This window comes from Excalfactoria chinensis, chromosome 4 (genome assembly GCF_039878825.1).
Source record: "Excalfactoria chinensis isolate bCotChi1 chromosome 4, bCotChi1.hap2, whole genome shotgun sequence".
NCBI lineage: Eukaryota > Metazoa > Chordata > Aves > Galliformes > Phasianidae > Excalfactoria > Excalfactoria chinensis.
In genome coordinates, this window is record NC_092828.1 from 54101808 (window position 1) to 54121588 (window position 19781).

The 19781-nt window shown below is 46.1% G+C and overlaps 2 protein-coding genes across 6 annotated transcripts in view; one reads left to right on the plus strand and one right to left on the minus strand.

Annotated features, from left to right (window-relative positions):
- Positions 1-1540, minus strand: part of WRN (WRN RecQ like helicase) — a 42053-nt gene extending 40513 nt beyond the window's left edge. For 3 of the 5 annotated variants that reach the window (XM_072334401.1, XM_072334399.1, XM_072334398.1), the window contains exons 1-2: positions 1145-1301; positions 960-1060 (exon numbers count right to left, since the gene is read on the minus strand). In XM_072334401.1, the coding sequence (XP_072190502.1) occupies positions 960-1060; positions 1145-1166 (123 nt within the window). In that variant the 5' untranslated portion in view covers positions 1167-1301. Of the gene's footprint in view, positions 1-959; positions 1061-1144; positions 1302-1497 lie in introns of those variants that run through there. The other 2 variants (XM_072334400.1, XM_072334402.1) reach the window with 2 other exon arrangements.
- Positions 1541-1767: 227 nt separating this feature from the next.
- On the plus strand, positions 1768-8179 carry PURG (purine rich element binding protein G). The gene is made up of 2 exons (XM_072335900.1): positions 1768-1894; positions 2706-8179. The coding sequence occupies exon 2, from the start codon at positions 2719-2721 to the stop codon at positions 3733-3735; it is 1017 nt and encodes a 338-aa protein (XP_072192001.1). The 5' UTR covers positions 1768-1894; positions 2706-2718; the 3' UTR covers positions 3736-8179.
- Positions 8180-19781: the final 11602 nt, after the last annotated feature.

A 19781-nucleotide genomic window follows, 5' to 3' on the forward strand; every position in this document is an offset into this window, starting at 1 on the left:
AAAAGGAGATAGATCCTCCATCAACTGAATGCTGGTTTAAAAACTGAAACTATAAGCCCTCAGGAAAAGGTGACATTAATGGCTCCAGGCAGTTCTTTTTCCTCTTCCCCTCCAGAAACCTACTTACTAAAATGTATCGACCGAGAAACTTACTCAAACTGTAGGACTACTGATAACATTCACCTGCTTTATCAGAGGGCTGCAGCACCATCCCTGTGAAGGCAGGTTGAGAGAGCTGGGGCTCTTCAGCCTCCGAAAAAGAAAGGCTCTTTGGGGACCTTATAGTGGCCTTACAGTACCTGAAAAGGGCCTAAAGGAAAGCTGTGGAGGGACTTTTTATAAGGTCATGTAGTGACAAGACAAGGGGAAATGGTTTTAAACTGGAAGAGGGTAGATTTAGACTGGATATTAGGAAGAAATTATTCACTGTGAGGGTGGTGAGGCCCTAGAAGAGGTTCCCCAGCAAGGTTGTGGATGCCCCCTCCCTGGAGACATTCAAGACAATGCTAGATATGGCTTTGAGCAACCTGGTCTATGGGAGGAGTTGGAACTAGGTGGTCTTAAAGGCCCTTTCCAACCCAAACCACCCTATGATTCTATGAAATAAAGCCTAAACTACCAGTTCCTTCTTATCACCTAATGAAAGAAAAGCTACTGAAGTAAGTCTTCTGCTTTTCCTTCACGAATTAGCTTTCTAATTATCAAAGCAGTCTGTGATGTCACAGGGCTGGGTCCCTTCCAGTGGGAAATTTTATACCTAAAGATGCTTATAAGTGCAGAAATGAACACATCCAAGGACACGTTAGCATTCTTGGAAGACTAGAAATGTAGATACAGTCTTTATGATATATTATTCCCTCTGAGCAGGAAAAGAGGCACTACAAGGCCGCAGCCCCACACTGTTTTGTTACACAGCTTAACGCCAAATAAATGTCCCCCCTCCCTTTGAGATAGCATACCTTCGTATCACTCAAAACGCCCTCTTGGTTATGCGCACACATCCACTGGGGATACTTGGACTGCAAATCCACTTTATTCATTTTATCCACATTCGTGTAACCTTCCCGTTAAAAAACAAGAAACAATTAGTCGGAACTCTGTACAGAGAGCAGCTATCAGCACGACGAGGCCAGAGCGAGATTACCTGAGCGGGCCGCCTCCAACATCAGCCCTCCGGACACGAGGACGGCCACTCGCAGCGCTGCCCGCCTCAGACCGCGGGAGAGCCGTACGGCTCCACCGCCGCCGCGGGTCAGCCTGCGCCTAACGCTACGGCCGGGGGCGGAGCGCCAGGAAGAGGAAGCGGGCGGCCCCGTGCAGCAGCCGCTCCACAGCTACGGCTTCCCCGCAGGCGGACACCTCAGGGGCAGACCGAGACCCTCAGCCCGCTCCTTCCCGCCCCGCGTTCGCACACCGCCTCGGCGGGACGCAGCGCACCCACACGGCCCGCGTGCCGCACGCGGAGGCACACGAAGGCGGAGCAGCCTCAGCGCTCACCGCGCCCCGGCTCGGCGCCAACCGGCTCCCGCGTCGCACACGAACCGCGTCACCAACACCCCCCCCCCCCCAGCATCGCCCCGCTTCCCCTCTGGCGGCGGCGGCGGGAGGTTACCCGAGGTGACGCGCGTGCGCGGCGGGACGAGCGTGCGCGGGGCACTGTGGGCGCTGTAGTCCCGTGGCCGGGCGGGCCGCGCACCCTCCGGCGAGCCGGCGGCGCTCACCGCGTTGCCGCCGCCGCCGCCGCCGCCGTCGTTCTGCACCGGGCGGGGCCGGGCCGGGCCGGCGGGGCGGAGCGGCGGGGGTGCGCCAGCCCGGGGCTCTGCGCGGCGGGGCTGCCGGCTGCGGGCGGTGGCGGCGGCGGGTGAAGGGCAACGGCGGCGATGGGTGCTATGGGGTGAGCTGGGGGCAGCGGCGGGGGGAGGTGCGGCGCGGAGGGAGCAGGAGGGGCTCTGGAGAGCAGTGCTGGGAAGACGACGGGAGAGATACGATGCTGGGGGGCGTCGGGAGACTCAGCCGGGGGCACGCGGGGGCCCTTGTGGGGGCACTGGGGAGCAAAGCCGCGGGGATGCGATGCCGGGGAGCGCTGCGGGGCTGGGACGGCCCTATGGAGCAGCCGGGAAGCGCCACTGGGGGCACCGGGGAGGAGATGTGATGCTGTGGGGGGCAGAGGGGCCGTGCTGGGGGGCACCGGCGAGCAGGAGGTGCGGTGCTGGGGACAGCGCTGGGGGCAGAGACCGCAGCACCCGCGGGTGAGGGATGGGGGCTGTGGGCCTGAGGAACAGCCGGGGGGGGGGGGAAGGGGCACGGTGTTGTGGGGTGGGGGTGTAGGAATCGGGGTGTGGGGGGTTGGGAGAGATCGGCATGGGGTGGCTACCACGGGTGGGCCGGCAATGCAGGGAGGTCTGTGTCACTGGGGGTCTTGGTGGGCGATCATCAGTACTGAGCCAAAATGGGCACAGGAGGTGCAAGGAGGCAGAACTGAGGGACCTGAGGCCGGGGGCATTGGCAACTGAGAAAGGGGCTCAGGGGGACACGTGGCAGCCAGGGTGGGGAACGGAGCTTCAACGGGGGCAGCTGGCAGCGGGGAGCTGGGATGCAAGCAGCTGGGTAGGGGGAGCAGCAGTGAGCAGAGCCACCACCAGGAAGCAGAACAGGCCCCTGGTGCTGATGTTGTCATCTGTGTCTCTGTTATGTGTTATTTCCAGCTGATTGGTAAAGATGGAAAGAGGGAGAGGAGGAGGAGGAGGAGGAGGAGGAGGAAGGAACGTGGGGGGCTCCGGCCTGCACAGGAGCATCTATTCCCAGTCCCAGCAGCAGTACCATTACACGGCCCCCTCTCAGGGGGGCTGTATGGAGATCCAGGAGCTGGCCTCCAAGAGGGTGGACATCCAGAAAAAGCGATTTTATCTGGACGTGAAGCAGAGCTCCCGGGGCCGCTTCCTGAAGATCGCTGAGGTCTGGATCGGGAGAGGCAGGCAGGACAACATCAGGAAAAGCAAGCTGACGCTCTCCCTGTCGGTGGCCGCAGAGCTGAAGGACTGCCTGGGTGATTTCATTGAGCACTATGCCCACCTGGGCCTGAAAGGTGGCCACAGGCACGAGCACAGCAATGGCAAGGAGCAGCACTCGAGGCAGCGCCAGCAGCACCCGCCGCCCTCGCCCCCGGGCTCTGTGGGCTCCGAAGAGCACCCTCATAGCGTCCTCAAAACAGAGTACATCGAGAGAGACAACAGAAAATATTACCTTGACCTGAAGGAGAATCAGCGGGGCCGCTTCTTGCGGATCAGGCAGACGATGAGCCGGGGACCTGGCATGATTGGTTATTTTGGCCACAGCTTGGGACAGGAGCAGACTATTGTCCTTCCTGCGCAAGGGATGATCGAGTTCAGGGATGCTTTGGTCCAGCTGATTGAAGAGTACGGCGAGGGGGACATGGAGGATCGCAGGGCTGGGGGAGATGAGCCCCCTGAGCTCCCTGAGGGCACTTCCTTCCGGGTGGACAACAAGAGGTTCTACTTTGATGTGGGATCCAACAGGTATGGCATTTTTCTGAAGGTAAGTGAGGTGAGGCCACCCTACCGTAACACCATCACAGTTCCATACAAAGCGTGGACAAGGTTTGGGGAAAATTTTATCAAGTATGAAGAAGAGATGAGGAGAATTTGCAACAGCCATAAAGAAAAAAGGATGGATGTCAGAGGGGACAGTGGTGAAGAGCAAGAGGGTCTCGAGTAGAGTGCACTGAACTGGCCGTCTGGCAAAATAAAACAAAAAGCAGATATTGGTGAGAGGGACTCATCTATAGTAATTTGAAGTTGCCCCATTTTGGTTTTTTTTTTGTAAAGTCCTTTTCCGGTAGTCTGTACTAACTCCAGTACATAATATTATGGGAGTCTGGTCATCATGCTATATTACACCCAAAACATCTCTGTATTTCTTAAGAAAGTACCAACCTCCCAAGTCTGTATGAGTCAGCTTCTTTGAGTGCGGAAGACTATGAAAGTATACATATCAGCACAAAAAAAACAAACAACAAAACTGCATTCTGACCTTTAAATAGTCTAGATAAGGCTTGTGTTGCACTTCAGCGTGCTGCAGAAAAAATCCTCACGCTGAAATGTATCGGTTTCTGCTTATGGCAGTTTTTCTGGAACTGAACTCTGCCTGTACTCGGTAAAAAGGCTGAAGAGCTGAGCCATAGGGCACTTACTGCAAAATTGTCTTCATGTTAATTGCTCAGACATGTATGAGGAGAGGGAGATGTTTAAAAATTGGTATCTGCTGGTTATCGAGTGATATGATGTTGATATGATATCACATATATGATGTGATATGAGAATGATGTTCTTTGTGGGTGAAATCTCAGTAACCAGTCGGACCTTTAATACTGTGCTAGTGGAGAGCAGAAGATTTGTTATTAATCTCGTAGTTTTGTGCTAACCAAATAACCTGAGTATCCCAGGATAGTGGAACTGTGCTTGAGTGCTAAGCCTTCCAAATTAATGGCAACAAGTCATAATCCATTCTTCATATCCGTGTTCTGCCCACGCGGGGCTGACGATTTTTTTAATGCATTCTTCAAAATTTCAAAAGCTATTTTTGTAGCTGGGGTGTTGTGGGTTCTGGCAGGAGGCTGTGGAACGGGTGTGCTGAGCCAGATGGCTGCACTCATTGAGGTTCCAGGGTTCCCTCCCAGCTGTGAGATGAACACGGCCACGATTGTTACACGCACGAGGACAACACCTGGGCATTTCTTCCCTCCTGCTGTGAGGAAGACCTTTGGGGGGTTTGGTGCACCGTTTGATCCGTATCAAAATGCATCTCGGTCCTATTGATCTGTAACACGTTTTCAAAGCCATGGCTAAGGCGGTGTCAGATTTTCTGTCACGTTGATTTTACAGATGTTATTAGTACAACATAATACCAGTGCCCTGCCATCGCCTCCTTCCCGCCCTGTTGAAGCTGAAGCTGAAATCCGGCAATTTGATGCCTGGTTACTGACTGCTAGCTCTGTGCAAAGTCCGCTAGCAGCTCTGCAACCTGAACCTTACAGTCCTTGCCAGAAGAATGCTGGGAGGGAAAATGCATAGAATTAGCAGGCCTGAAGACTTGGAAAATTCTTGGTCATTTCTTCGAAAATGAGTGTATATCATTGAAGGGGCTTTTCCAGCCACTGGGTGCTGGTTCCTCTCCTTCTGAAATCATTGGGAGTTTGGTTGAGCTCCAGGTACTTCAAATAATGTGTTGTCCACCGTTAAGATTTTTTTGAAGCATGTGTTACTCTGTCTAGTCAGATATTTATAATCACTTGCATTGTATTTTGCAGAGTGGCCAAGTGTGCACGTGGACCAGATGTTTTCCAACTCAACCATTCCACTTTTTTTTTTGTAAATCTGTTCAGAAAGGTATTTATCTTCGCTCTTAGTCTGGACCCACCTGCACGCTGCATGGCCACACTAAATCCAAAAGCTATTGCCTGTTATGACATTAACCGTATCAAGAGATGCTGGGGAGCTGGGGAGGCAGGGGTGGGAACTAAGAGGATAATCTGGACTTTATTTTGGGTACTAATAACAGTCAATCTGTTTTAACTTAAAAAAAAAAGAAAAAGAAAAAAAAAAAAAAAAAGCTTGCACCAAAGTCACCAAAGAACCTTTAGGAAATGTTACAGTTGTGACAGAGAGTAAGGAAGTTAATTTCACTGTTTTAGGTGATTCGCCCTTTACATACAACTACATATAGCAGTTACAGCAAGCAAACATTTGGCTTAGCATCACAACAACCATGCATTTCTGCACAGACTGCTCTTTCAGGCACTTTTTCAAGTCTGTAAGAGATTTTCTCATTCCACCACTTGAACTGCTAGCAGACCACAATGAATCAGCTAGAGGCATTATGGGGTACTGGTTCATCTTTGCTTCTAGGCTTTTGGTCGCAACGTTTATAACAGGTTCGGTTAGCAAACCACGACAGTAACTTCTCATCCCAGTTGGTGTGAAACCAGAGTTTAGCAAGCGAGTCCTGGATGCACAAGTCAGCGCGTCGCTGGCTGCTGCTGCCCATCACAGTGCCTGGAGTAACAATGAACTTATTACAGATCCCTACCAACTGGAGCTATGAATGTACAACTCTTTTATGCTCGCCTTCGCTCCCGTGTGGCACTCCTCCCCTACGCACTCGACATCTCCCAGTCCAAGTCCACGTCTGTGTCAATGCATTGTAAAAGCTGCCGCATTGGAATTTGCTTAGGTTAGGTGTGTATTGTAAGTGGTCATGCATTCCTTCTGTTCCTTTGGTGTTAGTAAGGAAAAATACTTGCAATGGGCAAAAGGATTGAAAAGGCCTGTTTATTCATCATGTCTTCTGTTAAAAAAAAAAAAAGATGAGATGCAAAATGGCTTTTGTTATTGCTACTCGCCATTTTGACAAAAGGGTAACTAAATGCAGCTGGCTGTATCTTAGTTAGACTGGTATCTTTAACCCCTTTTTTTTCTTTTAAATCTTTTTTCTGAGTTAATTAATTGGCCTTCTGAGTGCATTAGTGTATTGTAAATAGCAGCCAGGAATCCAGTGCTTGCCTGCTGTGAGGCAGGGCCGGGTTCCATGGAATTCACTAATGCATGTACTCTCCCCGTGTGGGATGCACCTTAGTATCCAAAACTGGATGGGATCTTCAAGTTCACAGCCGACGACCAGTGGGTAAACCACTAGCGACAGGTTTCCACGGAAATGTAAAGCACCAGTGCTTGCAAATATTGTCATTGGAGGATAAAACAGACTAACTCAAAATGTAGCAATGCAAGATTGTACCAGTTAGATTTGGAAACGGGTTCATCGTTATTTTTGGCAGTGCATTTTCAATGTCGGAGAGCAGGAATAACGTAGGCTGCTTGTGTGCAGAAGGGCCCGTTGCAATGCTTATGCATGTCAAATGTTCATTCCCTGTGCTCTAAAACTGCCATGTCCCTTAAACTTGAGAAAACACAAGCTTATTTGCACTAGAAAGAACGGCCAAAAACAATACTAGGAGGACAGGGTGAAGAGTACCAATCTGAACCTCTTTTCTCATGAAAGAATTTCCTATTAAAGTCCTCACCTCTGTTTCAAAATTGTATGGTCCAGACAGAAGTCTGTCAGTTCAATAAGAAAATCCTAATGCACTTTATATTGTGTAAATAATAGGAGCACATTTCTGCCACTGGTCTGGCAGGGGGTGCTTCAGCATTGCAATCTGAATCTAGAAGAGGTCGTATCCTGCATGCACGTGTCTGGTACGGACCTGTTGTACCTTCTTGACCCAGTTCCTGGACAGGAGTGGTGGTACAGATCCTCTGAGCTCATCAAAGTGGGACTCTGAGATGTAGTGTGCAGTGCTGCTGGACAGCCTGAGCTGGTGGCGGTGCCTTCTGCGGCTCTCCAGCAGCTCAGGTCTGCTCTGAACATTGATGCTGAGCCTGACAAACAAGATTTTGAAGGATGTAGCGTGGGCCACACCAAATTCTCATGCTTAGCTTTCCTTTCAGTCAGTGCAGACACTTGTGCTGTCCCTCGAGGGCTTGTTTGAGAATAAGGTGTTACGGAGGCTTTGCCAGCTGACCCCCACCTGCTGCTTTCTTGGCAAAAGATTAGCAGAGCAGCACTCTGACAAGGGGCTGCAAGGCTTCGTGTGGCCAGGTTCCCCACATGGCACTGTGAGGCGGTGACAGAAATCACATCTTGGGGACGCACGTGGTGGGCTCCACCCTGAAAGATGCAGCCGTGGCAGTAATCTGCTCTTTGTCGTGTTTCTTGTATGTACTCAATATATAAAAATTCATATTCACGTATAGGCATTGATATATTTATGTGAGTATGTTGTAGCCTGTAGTAGCTCGTAGCAAAATAATCTATTTATCTGAAGTACACAGTCTAAAGACGGGGCTTAAAAGGCAGTTTCTCATACTATCAGTTTGGATAAACGCGTTATTTCACTGAGAGCACTTTGCCTGCTGCTTATCATGGCCCTTTTAGGATTTTGGCTTTTTAAGCACTTTCATTTCTTAGGTTTTCAGTGAAGCTGCAAAGAAAACGTAGGCAAGAGAAGGGAAAACTTTACTTCAAGGCATGGTGCAGGTAAAGTAAGAGCTGCAGTTAACAGCCAGTTGCTGCTCCACAGGTCACGCTGCATTCCCCATTTTAAAATCCTTAAAAATCCTTTTAAAATACTCTGCAAACCTTTACATTCCTAAAATATGCCACTGTAAGGATAAAAAAATGTCTTTTATTAAAAAAAAAAGAATCCTATTCAGTTATCCCAAAATGCGCATTGGCATCCATTTTTTTTTTCTGCTGAAGATGTTGTAGTCTAATGTTTGCACCATTTATTTCCCAAGGCCTGTTCCAGTGACCTAACCTTGTGGGGAAGGCAGCTGGTAGTGGCCAGGAAGCCTGTTGCTTTCTTGACTTGCAGCTTTTTTATCCACGTGTCGTAATTTTTCTAGCAGAAAAGAGTTTATTAGTGTGTATTTTTATTGTGCAGACTTTGCACCCTATGTAAAATTAATGAATAAGCAGGTTTCAGTTCTGTTGCATACTTTTTGCTGTAGATATGTTATATATATTTACATTTTAAAGTAATTCTTAAAGAAAAGTATACCTTCAATTTAATTTTCTAAGCTGTTTCCTCCAAAATTAAAATGTCCTTTATTTTTAATGACCTAACATATTGTGATGACTAAAATCTGCCTTCCCCTCCCTGCTCCTCCATTCCTTTTAGACAGAGGTTGCATTTGAAATACCTAGTTTATCCAAGAAAGACTGGAAGTAAAGGCTACACTGGACTCATCACAAGCTACTTGCATGTTAGTCCCCCTCATGGGTGCTTTGAGCAGAAATCATCTGATGATGGCACGGTTCCAGATGCGTTTGCTGGGTGCGAACCTAATGTGCTTGTGTAGCTGCCCTGTTGGGCTCAAGCCTCAGACCTCATCATGCTGGATGAGGATGTAGGCACAAGCCTGAAGTGGCTGCAGGCTGAAGCTGTTCTCATCTTCAGGGATGATGCTCTGCATGCATAGTGATTGATGGTGCTTTTTCCGTCCATGGGTCTATAAGGCACTGTCTCTGTTCAGCAGTGGCTGTGTCACCTGTATTTTTCACACTACCCGTGGTGATGTCTTTTGTTGACCCCAGTGTCGTGTTATTTTCATCTGGAGTTGTGAAAATTTCATTGTGTGGTTGCAAAACCAAGCAGATTTGAGTAGGTGGAGAAGCAAAACCCACCTGCTGTGCTTTGCTCTCTTTTGCGGGCATGCAGCCCATGTGGGTCTGTGGTTCTTTGTGAAGCTTTGCAGTTTCTCCCTCCTTATCCAAGGTGCTCATAGCTTCTTACCTCTTGGCCTGTTGGGGTTATGCATGTACAGCAGTGGACATCTGTAGTAATTCAGCCTTGTCTAAAACTGGCTGAAATCCGTAGGATCACAGGAAAACACCCTGGGCTTGAGGGCATGAGGTTCTTCAGGGCTCAGGCATTTGAAAGAGGCTGAAGTCACGTCTTTTGCCACTCTGTTTTTTCCCAAACCCACAGAAGCTTTAATAGGCTGACAGCAGTTTTTACACGATAATTCTGGTGCTACCAGTTGTCATCGTGCTGGAGTTGTTCTTCCTAATGTTTTCTCATGTCCATGCTTGGTTCCCCACCTGTATCTCCATCAAATCGATGATATTTAAAAACATTGGGATAAAATAGGGTGCCAGGAGCTACAGAGATCTTGGACAGGTCCTTATATCTACAGCTTGCATCAGCATGACCAAAACAGTGCATTTCCACTGGCATTCCCCTAACGAAATATGGCAGGGGAATTACTTGTAGGAATCACCGGGTAGCTTTTCTTGCTGGCACTTAACAGAGAAGCTGGAGACCTGGCTTCTCCAAGAGAGAATTCTTACATCCTAATTTCTTTAATAATGTTAAGGAAAGTGGTAGGTGACATTGAATAAAAACTGTTTTTCCAGAAATGTCAAAGCATACGCTGAGGTTTCAGAACTTGGATGGCGCTTTGGCATTTCTGTGATTAATGTGATTAGATTATTCCTGCTGCGTGCCAAGGCGCCGTGCAAAACATAGGCCAGCAGCCTCAGGGGCCTTGTCTTTACATTAACTTCTGGAAATCTATACACTGGTGTTACACGCTGGCCTTTTTGTGCGTGTTGTACATGTTTTGTATTCGTACCGTACCATCTCCAGAGGTACAAACATCAGCCCAACATCGAGGTTTCCAAATACCACTCCAATAAAGCTCTCGCTAATGACTTTGTAATCATTTCCCTAGTTGACGGGCTACCTCAAAATACTTCATGAGGCACGGGGGAATCACTAGCTGTTCTGAATGTGGGCACTGTACCTTCTTTACAGGGATGTATGCTGCCTTTTAAGTGTTTAAACCTGTCCTGTGTGCTACTGTCAAATAGGAAGGGGCAACAGCTCCTGCGTCCAAACTCTTGGTTAAAGATGTGGCTGCGAGGCTGGTCGCTTAGTCACTGTAGGGCAAGTCCCTTCCACAGGTAGAAGGGCTTTGCATCTGGCCACTTCTTGATAATTTGCCCTAAACAGATTAATTTGAGGAAAAGATACCTTCCCTGTCAGCTGCTGGTTAACCTCAAGTTTCTGCATGTGTTCCCATCTGGTGGTTGTTTTCAATGTTTTTCGTTGGCAAGAAACAGTGGGAGAAGGGGATTGTGAATAGGGACATGCTTCCCATCAAGTTAGAGGAATGGAAAGGCAGGAGGGGGTGGTGGGCAGCAAGGACAGGATTCATGCCCCGTGGAATTGCAGAGTAGCGCTTCCATCTATGGTATGGGGAAGAGGTGGCACTGCCAGCACTTGAGCCCTCCTCTTTGCTCAGGTCCAGCCAAGCTGGAGGTAGCCTAGGCTTGTCCAGGGGCTCATGCAGAAGCTTAGGGGAGCGTGCAAGTGCTGATTGCCTGTGAAGTTTGCCCCAGCTATCTCAATGTGTGCAGCACTGCGTGTACTTTTTATACTACAGGAACCAGTAGGAGTGACTTCCCTGTTGGACAGCTGTTCCTATGCACTGGGGAAGAAGGGTGCAATAAGGGCTGAAGGGATGGTCTCACTGTGCAAACAGCTTTCCAAAAGCATGTTCTGTGCTATTTTTGCAAAGATTTGTGCAGTTTTTAACAAGGTTCTTTGCAAGTGATCATCACTGTTATAGCATTTCTGTGCCTGGAGCCCAGTGCTTGTACTCTGAGGCCTGCTTAACAGAAGCAGCCAACATTAGCAACTGTTGAAAGCCATGCTTTCCTTTGAACAAGTGAAGTGCTGTAATAATGGCAAGTACTCCACATAAACTGTCAGCATCGAAAACTGGGCCTCCCGGTTATCTTTGGCTTTATTCTGCCTATGCCTATGTTCCCCAGTGCTACAATGAGTTGTAGTCAGTGATACCCCCCTACCTCAGTGGAGTGTGAGAAAGTTGGGTTCATTTGGCATTGCAGTTTTTGTGATCAATAGTGATGGTCTCTAAAACAAAAGCAAGGAAGATATTTTGGATGCAACATACTGGATAGGTATGTCTGCAGTGTTTGGAAGGTAAGGCTTGGACAACTGCAGAATGATGGATCAAGAAGAAATCTATATGCTAGAGAAGAGACAGTTGTAAAAGAATTTCATATCCAAAGGTCAGAATTTAAGGTTACTCGGTTCTTAATTCTGACACTTTATAAATTCTACTTAGTTTTCCAATTTTTTTTTCTTCTCTGCTGCTTCGTATAAACTATACTGGCATACTGTCTTCTTAAGATGCTGAGTTGTCAAATAGATTTGTTTTCGTGATCTTGAATATCTTGAATGGCGTCTCACAAGTTGTACAAGAACTCTTCCATCTCAGCGTCCCCTCATGAAGGAAGGACCAAACAAATCTAAGGGTGAGGAGAACACAGGGATGTTTAGTAGGATGTATTATGATGGAGTTGGCAAGGACCTTGAGAGAACATCAACAGTGCCCCCTAGGCAAAGATTAGCTAAACCAGACCCCTTCCTCACATTGGTCTTCAGCCTGGCCGGAGCTCAGTTTGAAAAATGGCACAAAGGAAGTATCTGACAGTAAACTTAAATCTGCTGTTGTGAAGGTGTCTACAAAGATATGTTTCAGAGTCCACACAGCACAAAGGCATCTCTATTTCTTCCATTTAAACAGTGTGAAGGAAAAAAAATAATTGCTTTCTTAAAACCTCCAGCAATGGATATTCACAGTGGTTCACCCTGCTTATTGTTGGATACCTTTCCTCCTGTCCAACCTATTCTGTCTCTTTTAGTCTTCCAGGCCACGTTCTTGAGAGGAGTTATGGAAACAGTTTGTTTCCTATCTTGCTTGCAGCTCTTTACATAATTAAAGACTGTTGTCAGGTCTCTTCTGCATCCTCTTCTAGGCATTTATAAAGCCTTCCACCAACGGTAGTTTGCAGCCCTTGCCATGTTCTTACTGATTCTTTTCTCTAGGCATTTTCTGATCAGTCTGTCTCTTTCTTGAACACAGACTTAAAAAATCCAAAATCAAGTGACATACACGTGTTGCCATCTTGCCAGCCTCAAGCAAAAGCATCACAAACAATTTAAGATTTCATATACTCGATGTGCTGGGTTTTACAACAGCATGCTTGCTGACTTGAGCGCTGTTTGAAACTGTGTCCTCTCAGCTCCTCTGTGGCTGAGCTAGGACAAAGGTGATCATTTTTCAGTCTTTGCAGAGAGGCTTTTTTCTGCTTTGACACAGAAGCTTGCATTTAACCTGACCAAACTGCATCTTATTTCTTTTCAGATTATTTCTTGACCTTGTCGAGATCAGCCTCAGTTCTCAGTGCTTACCATCCTTCCCAGGGATGTGCCATCTGCAGGTTAAATAGTTATTATCCATCCTCAAATCATCAGTTTACATGTCAAAAAGAGCAGCACCCAAGGCAGGCAGACCTCAACAGGACCTCTCTTGATATCTTCCTGCAGACTGACTGTGATACTAATTAAACAGGCTAATTGTAGAAATTATAACCTGTTCCTCCTTTAGGCTGTTTCTTTTTCCAACTGTTGACTTTTTTTTTCTGCCTGTTTTTTTCCACATAGGCTATATAAAGTCCAAACAGTTTTTGCCCTTCTTTAATAGTTTTGGAAAATCAGGGCTATTAAAATATCACAGTATGCATTTTCCATGAAGCCTGACAATATAAATCTGTTTTGTACATGGTAGGTTGACAAAACACCACCTAACAACATTCATGCCTCCACTTATTTCTGATTAGGACATAGGAAAAAAATAAATAACAGGCCTTCACCTAAATATTATTATTTCATTGACATTCCCCATCTTCACAACATTTACATTTGGATTGCTTCAGTCACGAGCTCAGGATATGTTCCTCTCTGTAGGCTTTCCTTGTAGGCATCCACAGACTTGGGTAAACCAGGAGTGTGTGACGGAGAGGAAAATACGTATTTTTTCAAATCAGCCTCAAAATCTGCTCATGATTTATCTGTCCAAAGAAATGATATTGGCTAAACTGGTATGCTAAAGGTCTGAGAGTTTCTTCTAGCACTAACAAGATACCTGTTTAAGCACAAGAATGAATCTAGCGGCTGCCTGTGCCAATGTAATTTGGAATACAGTTTTTTTCTGAGTATTCCCATATCTTCAAGGATTGTTGCATACGGCTGTAAAACATTTTCATCCTGCAATAATTTGAGTTGTCACCAACATTTACTTGAACTTTCATAGTTTTAATTAAGTTTTACTTTAAAATGGTATTCACCTGTGTTCCTTCTGCCTCTCCTGCCATCATTGTTTCTGCTCTCATTCCCTCCTTGTATCAGTAGGCTTTCTAGCTTTCTGCATTGCTGTTATTTGTTTCATACTAATTGGGGTCACAATGTCTTGTACTCAAAGGATGAAATTCTCTGGCTGTTTGGAAGTTTGCCGGACATTAAATGTTGATGTTCACACTCAGCCATTTCTGCTTTCTACCCATGCTGTTCCTACTTTCTCCAAAAAGGTTTTAAGCACCTCCTCTGCTATCCTGGGCAGAGGCTACATGTCAGGCTGCTCAAAAAGCCGTTCAACTAGTTTGTCATAATGTAGAGTTGTGTCATTTCCTTCCAAGCTGTGCTTCAAGCAGCGCCCATGTAGCAATGCAGAATAACTGCTTGAAGAGCTCTGGTGGTGTTGTTTTTTTAATTATTTTATTTTGTTTTTGTTTTGTTTTGTTCTGTTTCTGCCTCCAAGAAGCTTAATCTGAGTTGAAAGTTAATTGGATTTTCTTTCGTAGCATTTTTATTGCAAGGTGATCCAACAGTTTTGTGCAGGTTTAGCTATAAAGAAGTTCCTCCTATTCTATGCAGCATCTTGCATTGCTCTAATCATTTGACACATATATCTGAGCGCCTTCCAGAAGCGCATTTAAGCATAATGACTAACATCTGTCACACAGCAGTTGTTCTTTCTTTCATTCTCTTCCTCAGAGAAAGCTGGATGTGCCAATGCAGCCCTGGTATTTTTAACATAAATTAATTATCCATTCTGTTCTGCATTAATGTCCTAAATGGTGAGCTGAAGTACATCTTGTGCTAACAGCAGTAGACCCTCACAGCTTCACAGGAGCAAACCAGAGAACTTTTGGGCTCCCAGCTAGCAAAATCGGGCATCTGCACAGAATGTTGGCATTGCACTGGAGGACAACTTTCCTCCTCAAACTTCACCTACCTCTAAATGCCGGGGGAGCACAAGGAGCATTGAGGATTTTGCTGTTACTCTCTGTTTGCGGATTATCTGATGCAAAAAAGATCTCACCTCCAGAGAGCAAATGAAAAGCCAAAGGCAACTCTAAGTTCAGGCAGAGGAGCTTGAGCAGATGAGGCAGGTGCTATCTTGTTACTGACTTTTAAAGTCTATGTTCACACCAAATACCTTTCCAGTCACTTCTGGTCTCTCTGGCTGCACCTTATCTGGTAGGTTACCACCTTGCCCACCTCTCTGAAAAATAAAGGTATTTGTTGTGTGGATTTCTAGCTTCTAAATGCTCTCTGGCAAGTGAATGTTGTCAATGAGTGTGAATTTAGCATCCATCTCTTGTTCCACTCATAATCATAAAAAAATATTTTACTTACAAGTCTTCTAAAGCTGCAGCATCCTCATGATTGCTTTTATTTCTCTCACAAAAGGCTGGTGAAGAAAAGCCTCCAGTGGCACCCTTCCCGTGTGCTGTGAGCACCTTGCTGCAGGCAGCAGTGACCTGCTGCAAATGGAAGAAGCCCCCTGATGACCGTTGGCAGGTTTAAAGCATGTACTGCAAGCCCAGAGATTATAGGCTAATGTTTTCTGTTAATCTCTAAAATACTGAAGACAGCTTTTTAACTTTGATCAGGCTTCATAATGCCCTCAACATGGCAGAATTAGGAAAACAGCTTTTGGGCTCAAACCCTTACTTAGAAGGCTGGGAACAAGCACAGCATTCGATGAGGTGAACCAAGCCTCGTTCCTGTTATCTCAGAACATATTTTTTCAATTGGTGTTTTATTCTCCATCTGGTTGCAAAACATCAAGGTCACTAGAGCAGTGTAGATAGCAGCCTATGTCTGACATTCTTTGGCCTTAACCATTCCAATGACTAAAGGCATCCTGTTCTGCAGCCTTCGTGTGCTTGAGCAGCTATTGCATGGACAGTGGGAATTTGGGAGCACACAGATGTTAACTGTAGGTTGAGGCAAGTTTCTGGAGGTTGTGGGTCACACTGCAGTAAAGCAGCAGTTATTTAGCTTAGCAGTTATTTAGTGACTCTTGCTTATTCATCCTGTGATCATTCTAATGTCAAGTTGGGCTGCACAAAGCAGTTATCTAGGGCAGATTTGATCACACACTTGTAGATCAGCTGCCATTCAAATTGGTTGAAGAATGATTGGAGTTGCTTCTTTCTGTGCACAGAACAGCAAGTCCCTAACACATTAGCTTGGGAATTAGCCCAAGGAACTGGCCAAGTTAATAAATTCAGATCTGTAGAATGAGTATAGCCATGATGAAGGGAGCCACCAGGATGAGGTACCATCAAAGCCTGTCCGTGGGAGCTGGGTCAAAGTGGCAGTGCGGGGAAGATGCTCCAGCTGGGCTTTAGTATATAAAGAGTGAGAGTGAGAGTGAGGTGGAAGAGGAACTGTACAGTACATAGACATTCACAGGAAACTGCCCCTTCTTCACTGCATCTCATGAGCTCCCCAGCTGCTGCTGAGCAGGACAAAAAGGCCAGTGATCCTGAAACCCAAGATTACATTAACCTGATGAGCAAAGAACAGGGAAGATGAAAACATCTGTTCTGGATACTGCAGGAGCACAGTTATTTCAGCCTTCCTTCACTATCTAATGGGACTCTGGAGGAATGCGATCACTCTGGGGAGTATGTGGACATTTCTGTCCTTGGGATCTGAAAGGGTTGGCATGCAATTGGTGTGTATGCTTGTTGCATCCCAGCCCCTGACCTCAGTAACAGCATTTTCTGCTTACACCAGCAAAGGCATCTATCAGCGCTTTTGAGGATGATCCTATGAGTTGACTAGTGATAGGTTTCTTCTAGCTGTCTAACTAGAAAAAAAGAAGAAAAACAAGATATAAAAGAAGAAAGTGCTGGAACTCTAAATCTAGTAAAGAAACAGACATTTTTGGTGGCTAAGTTATAAAGGAGAAGACATCATGTCAAAAGTATTCCCGCACTCCCCCCAATAGAGGAACAGAAAAGTTCAAGGAGGAGGCTCTTGAAACATTGGTGAGAGGTAGAAGTGAAGACTAGGCCAGGGTTTGGACGTTGTAGGCTACACAGTAGCTCTCTGGGGTAGGACTGAGCTACTGCTCGTATAGTCTGTCTCTGAACCTCTTTTTGAGATGAGCCCTTAAAAGCCCTCAAACAGAGAGACACAGCCTTCCTTGCCCCTCTGTGCTGAGGAAGAGAAATCGTGACCTGAGGGATCCTCAGGTAACCTCCTCAGCCTCTTAGACTCTTGACAGTGTGAAGAAGCTCACATCCTCTTTCATTCTGCTTCATTACACTTGATGTCCACAAGTTTCAATAACACAGAAAGTGCAAATTTGTATTGCCCTGGGTTTTTTTAGGTTGTAATGAGTTTTAACTTTTCACAGCAATGGACCTGCTATTTTTTTAATTGCATACAAGTGGCTCATTTCCCTCTTAAAGCAGAGGGGGAAAATAAAAAAATAAATTAGCTAAACACCCATGCTTGCTTTCAGAGCCTGAGAGCTGCACTGGATTAACACTGGAGGGATGGTTTGCCACTGCGGTATTTGGGCATTGAGGTAAGCACAGCAAACACAGCAACAGCCTCAATCTTTGTCCACGCTGCAACCCTGCAGCAGCCCTTGACCTATTACGATACATCTTGGGGCTGCCCTCTGCAGCTGCTCAAACCCCTTGCCAGCCTCTTCCTCTTTGCAGCTGTGAGGCTGTGTGCAAGAGGAAAAGCAGGAGACAACAACATGAGTGTTTTTCACTCGCCTCATCCTAAACACCAGCCTCTTTTTGGCATCCAATCTTTCAGGAGCCTTTTCTGCAGTCATTCTTGCTAGCATCTCCAGCAGAGATCTTTTATCCTGTCCAGCTCACAAGCCTTGGCAACTGAAGCATTCTCAGCCAGCTATATGATAGAACTCCATAATGCTAAATATTACCAGTTTCAGAAAATGTGACTCCGATGGACGGCTTGGACTAAGTTAGCAACAACATACATTTTTTTATACGCACTTGCAGAGAGGTTTTACTTCAGCCTTCCACAAAAGGCTTTCAAGCCAGGCAGCAATTTTTCTTTATTTATTAAAGAATATAAATCAGTAGGTTAGTACTAGTAAAACCTAGAACTCTCTTTTACCAGTGACGGATTTTTTCCCTCCTCCTTGATGCAGAAATCAATGCAAAATAAGAGTTGCAATCGCAGAGGAGATCAGAGCAAAGTGTTCCTCTGGATGGAGTTTGATGCAATTTTGAGCTGCTTGTAGAAGATTGGCTGTGAAGGTAAACTAATTTGGGCTGAAAAAGCTGTTGCTGTTCAACTATATTGGGTACGCTTCAGTAATGGTCCAAAATAGCTTTTTTTTTTTCCTTTTTTTTAAACCACCTCTGACATCTATGAAAGCTAAACCTATTTTTTGTCTTAGATTGAAGGTGTGATTCTTGCTGGAAGAAACTTACATTTTTTAGTAACCATCTCAGAAAGACATTTAAAGCCAAAAATATCGTACGGAAGCCTAAAGAGAACAAAACAGAAATCACAGATCTGAGTCAACACCAGGCCACCATGTGCTGAGATTTATGGCTAAGTTAGGTATGAGTTGTGACCCGCCTGCCTGCATTTCTGGCCACTCCCAGGCTCAGTCTGGTGCCTGCAGAGCCCCTGACCAAGGCTGGCCCCTCTCACTCTTCCTGCATGGTGCTGGTGCTGCAGCATAGGAACCAGGCGAGAACTTGAGTTGGAGGGCTGCATTTTGGGGCCCCTCTGCTTCTGATGCAGTACTTGGTCATTGGCTGCTGTCAGTAAAGACCTTGCTTTCTGCCAAGCTAAACCCCCCACTGTTTCAACTGCACCTTACCCTCTTTTCTTTCTACTAATAGATACTGTACATACTGCTCAACAACTGCTGCATTTAATTCCAGAAGCTATTGTTGGTGGCAGGCAAAGTGATCTGCATACAACCTCTCCCTTACTCATAATTGTACATTAGGAAGCTTAGCCAGCAGTAATAAAATGTTTTGCTTTCAACGTGCAGTCCCCATGGTCCAATGTTCCCATCGTCAGGCTCCACTGTTACAGAAGTGCAGTGTGTCAGTGTTCTCTGGCTGCCTTCAGTTTCGTGATGCTGGATGCAGACCATAATGCCCAGCTATGCGGGTGGGTATCCAGCTAGGACTAGAAAGCAGATAGGTAGTTGTTTAATGCTTTCAGGCTCAAAAAATGCACAAAGGCTCTGAAGTTAGACTTCAGATGTCACTATGAGCCTACTGACTTTCTATCTGCTGCTGCTTCAATGCTCGCTGCAATAGAGGGGTTGTGGTGGCAGCATCCCTCAGTAGAAGGAGCAGCAGCTGTGGTTAGAAGGTCCTGTGAATGAATTTATCATACGTATCACTCCCATGGGTGCGCTTCCAGCTTCATTGGGACTGGTATCCAGGTGGCCACACAAGGGGCTGTCTTTCCTGGCCATAAACCAAAGTTGCAGGCTTCTTTCCCCATGTGATAGTCTCACCATGTAGCTTTGGGTTGTTTCTCGCTGCTCTGAACCTACTGCTTGGTTTCCTTCATCCCTTTCTGGACCATTCCAAGAGTTCATGACTTTTATACTTTTTTTTTCTTATACACAAAAAGGAGCATTTCTCTGTCATCCTACACGATGGATATTTTTGTGCAGGGACAAGATGCTTCTCATTCACATGTAAATAGTCATGTAAGTGCAGAAATTCTAAAGCCCGCTGCATTTTTTGGATATCATTTTGTTTTACACATCATTAATGCTTCTACGGAAAAGATGTTTTAACTTATACATAATTTAAAGGGCATATGATTTTCCTGCTGTATGCTGAAAGCGTACATTTCAAAGCACAGATTTCATATATTCATATATTTCAAATATTTTTGTGGGTTGCATTAGATTCATAGCTGGTATGAGTTGAACTGGATGCAGTTTCCCATACTCATGGCTCATAACGTTTAGTTTCCACGTGCCATTGTGCACTCTCCCTTGCTGGAG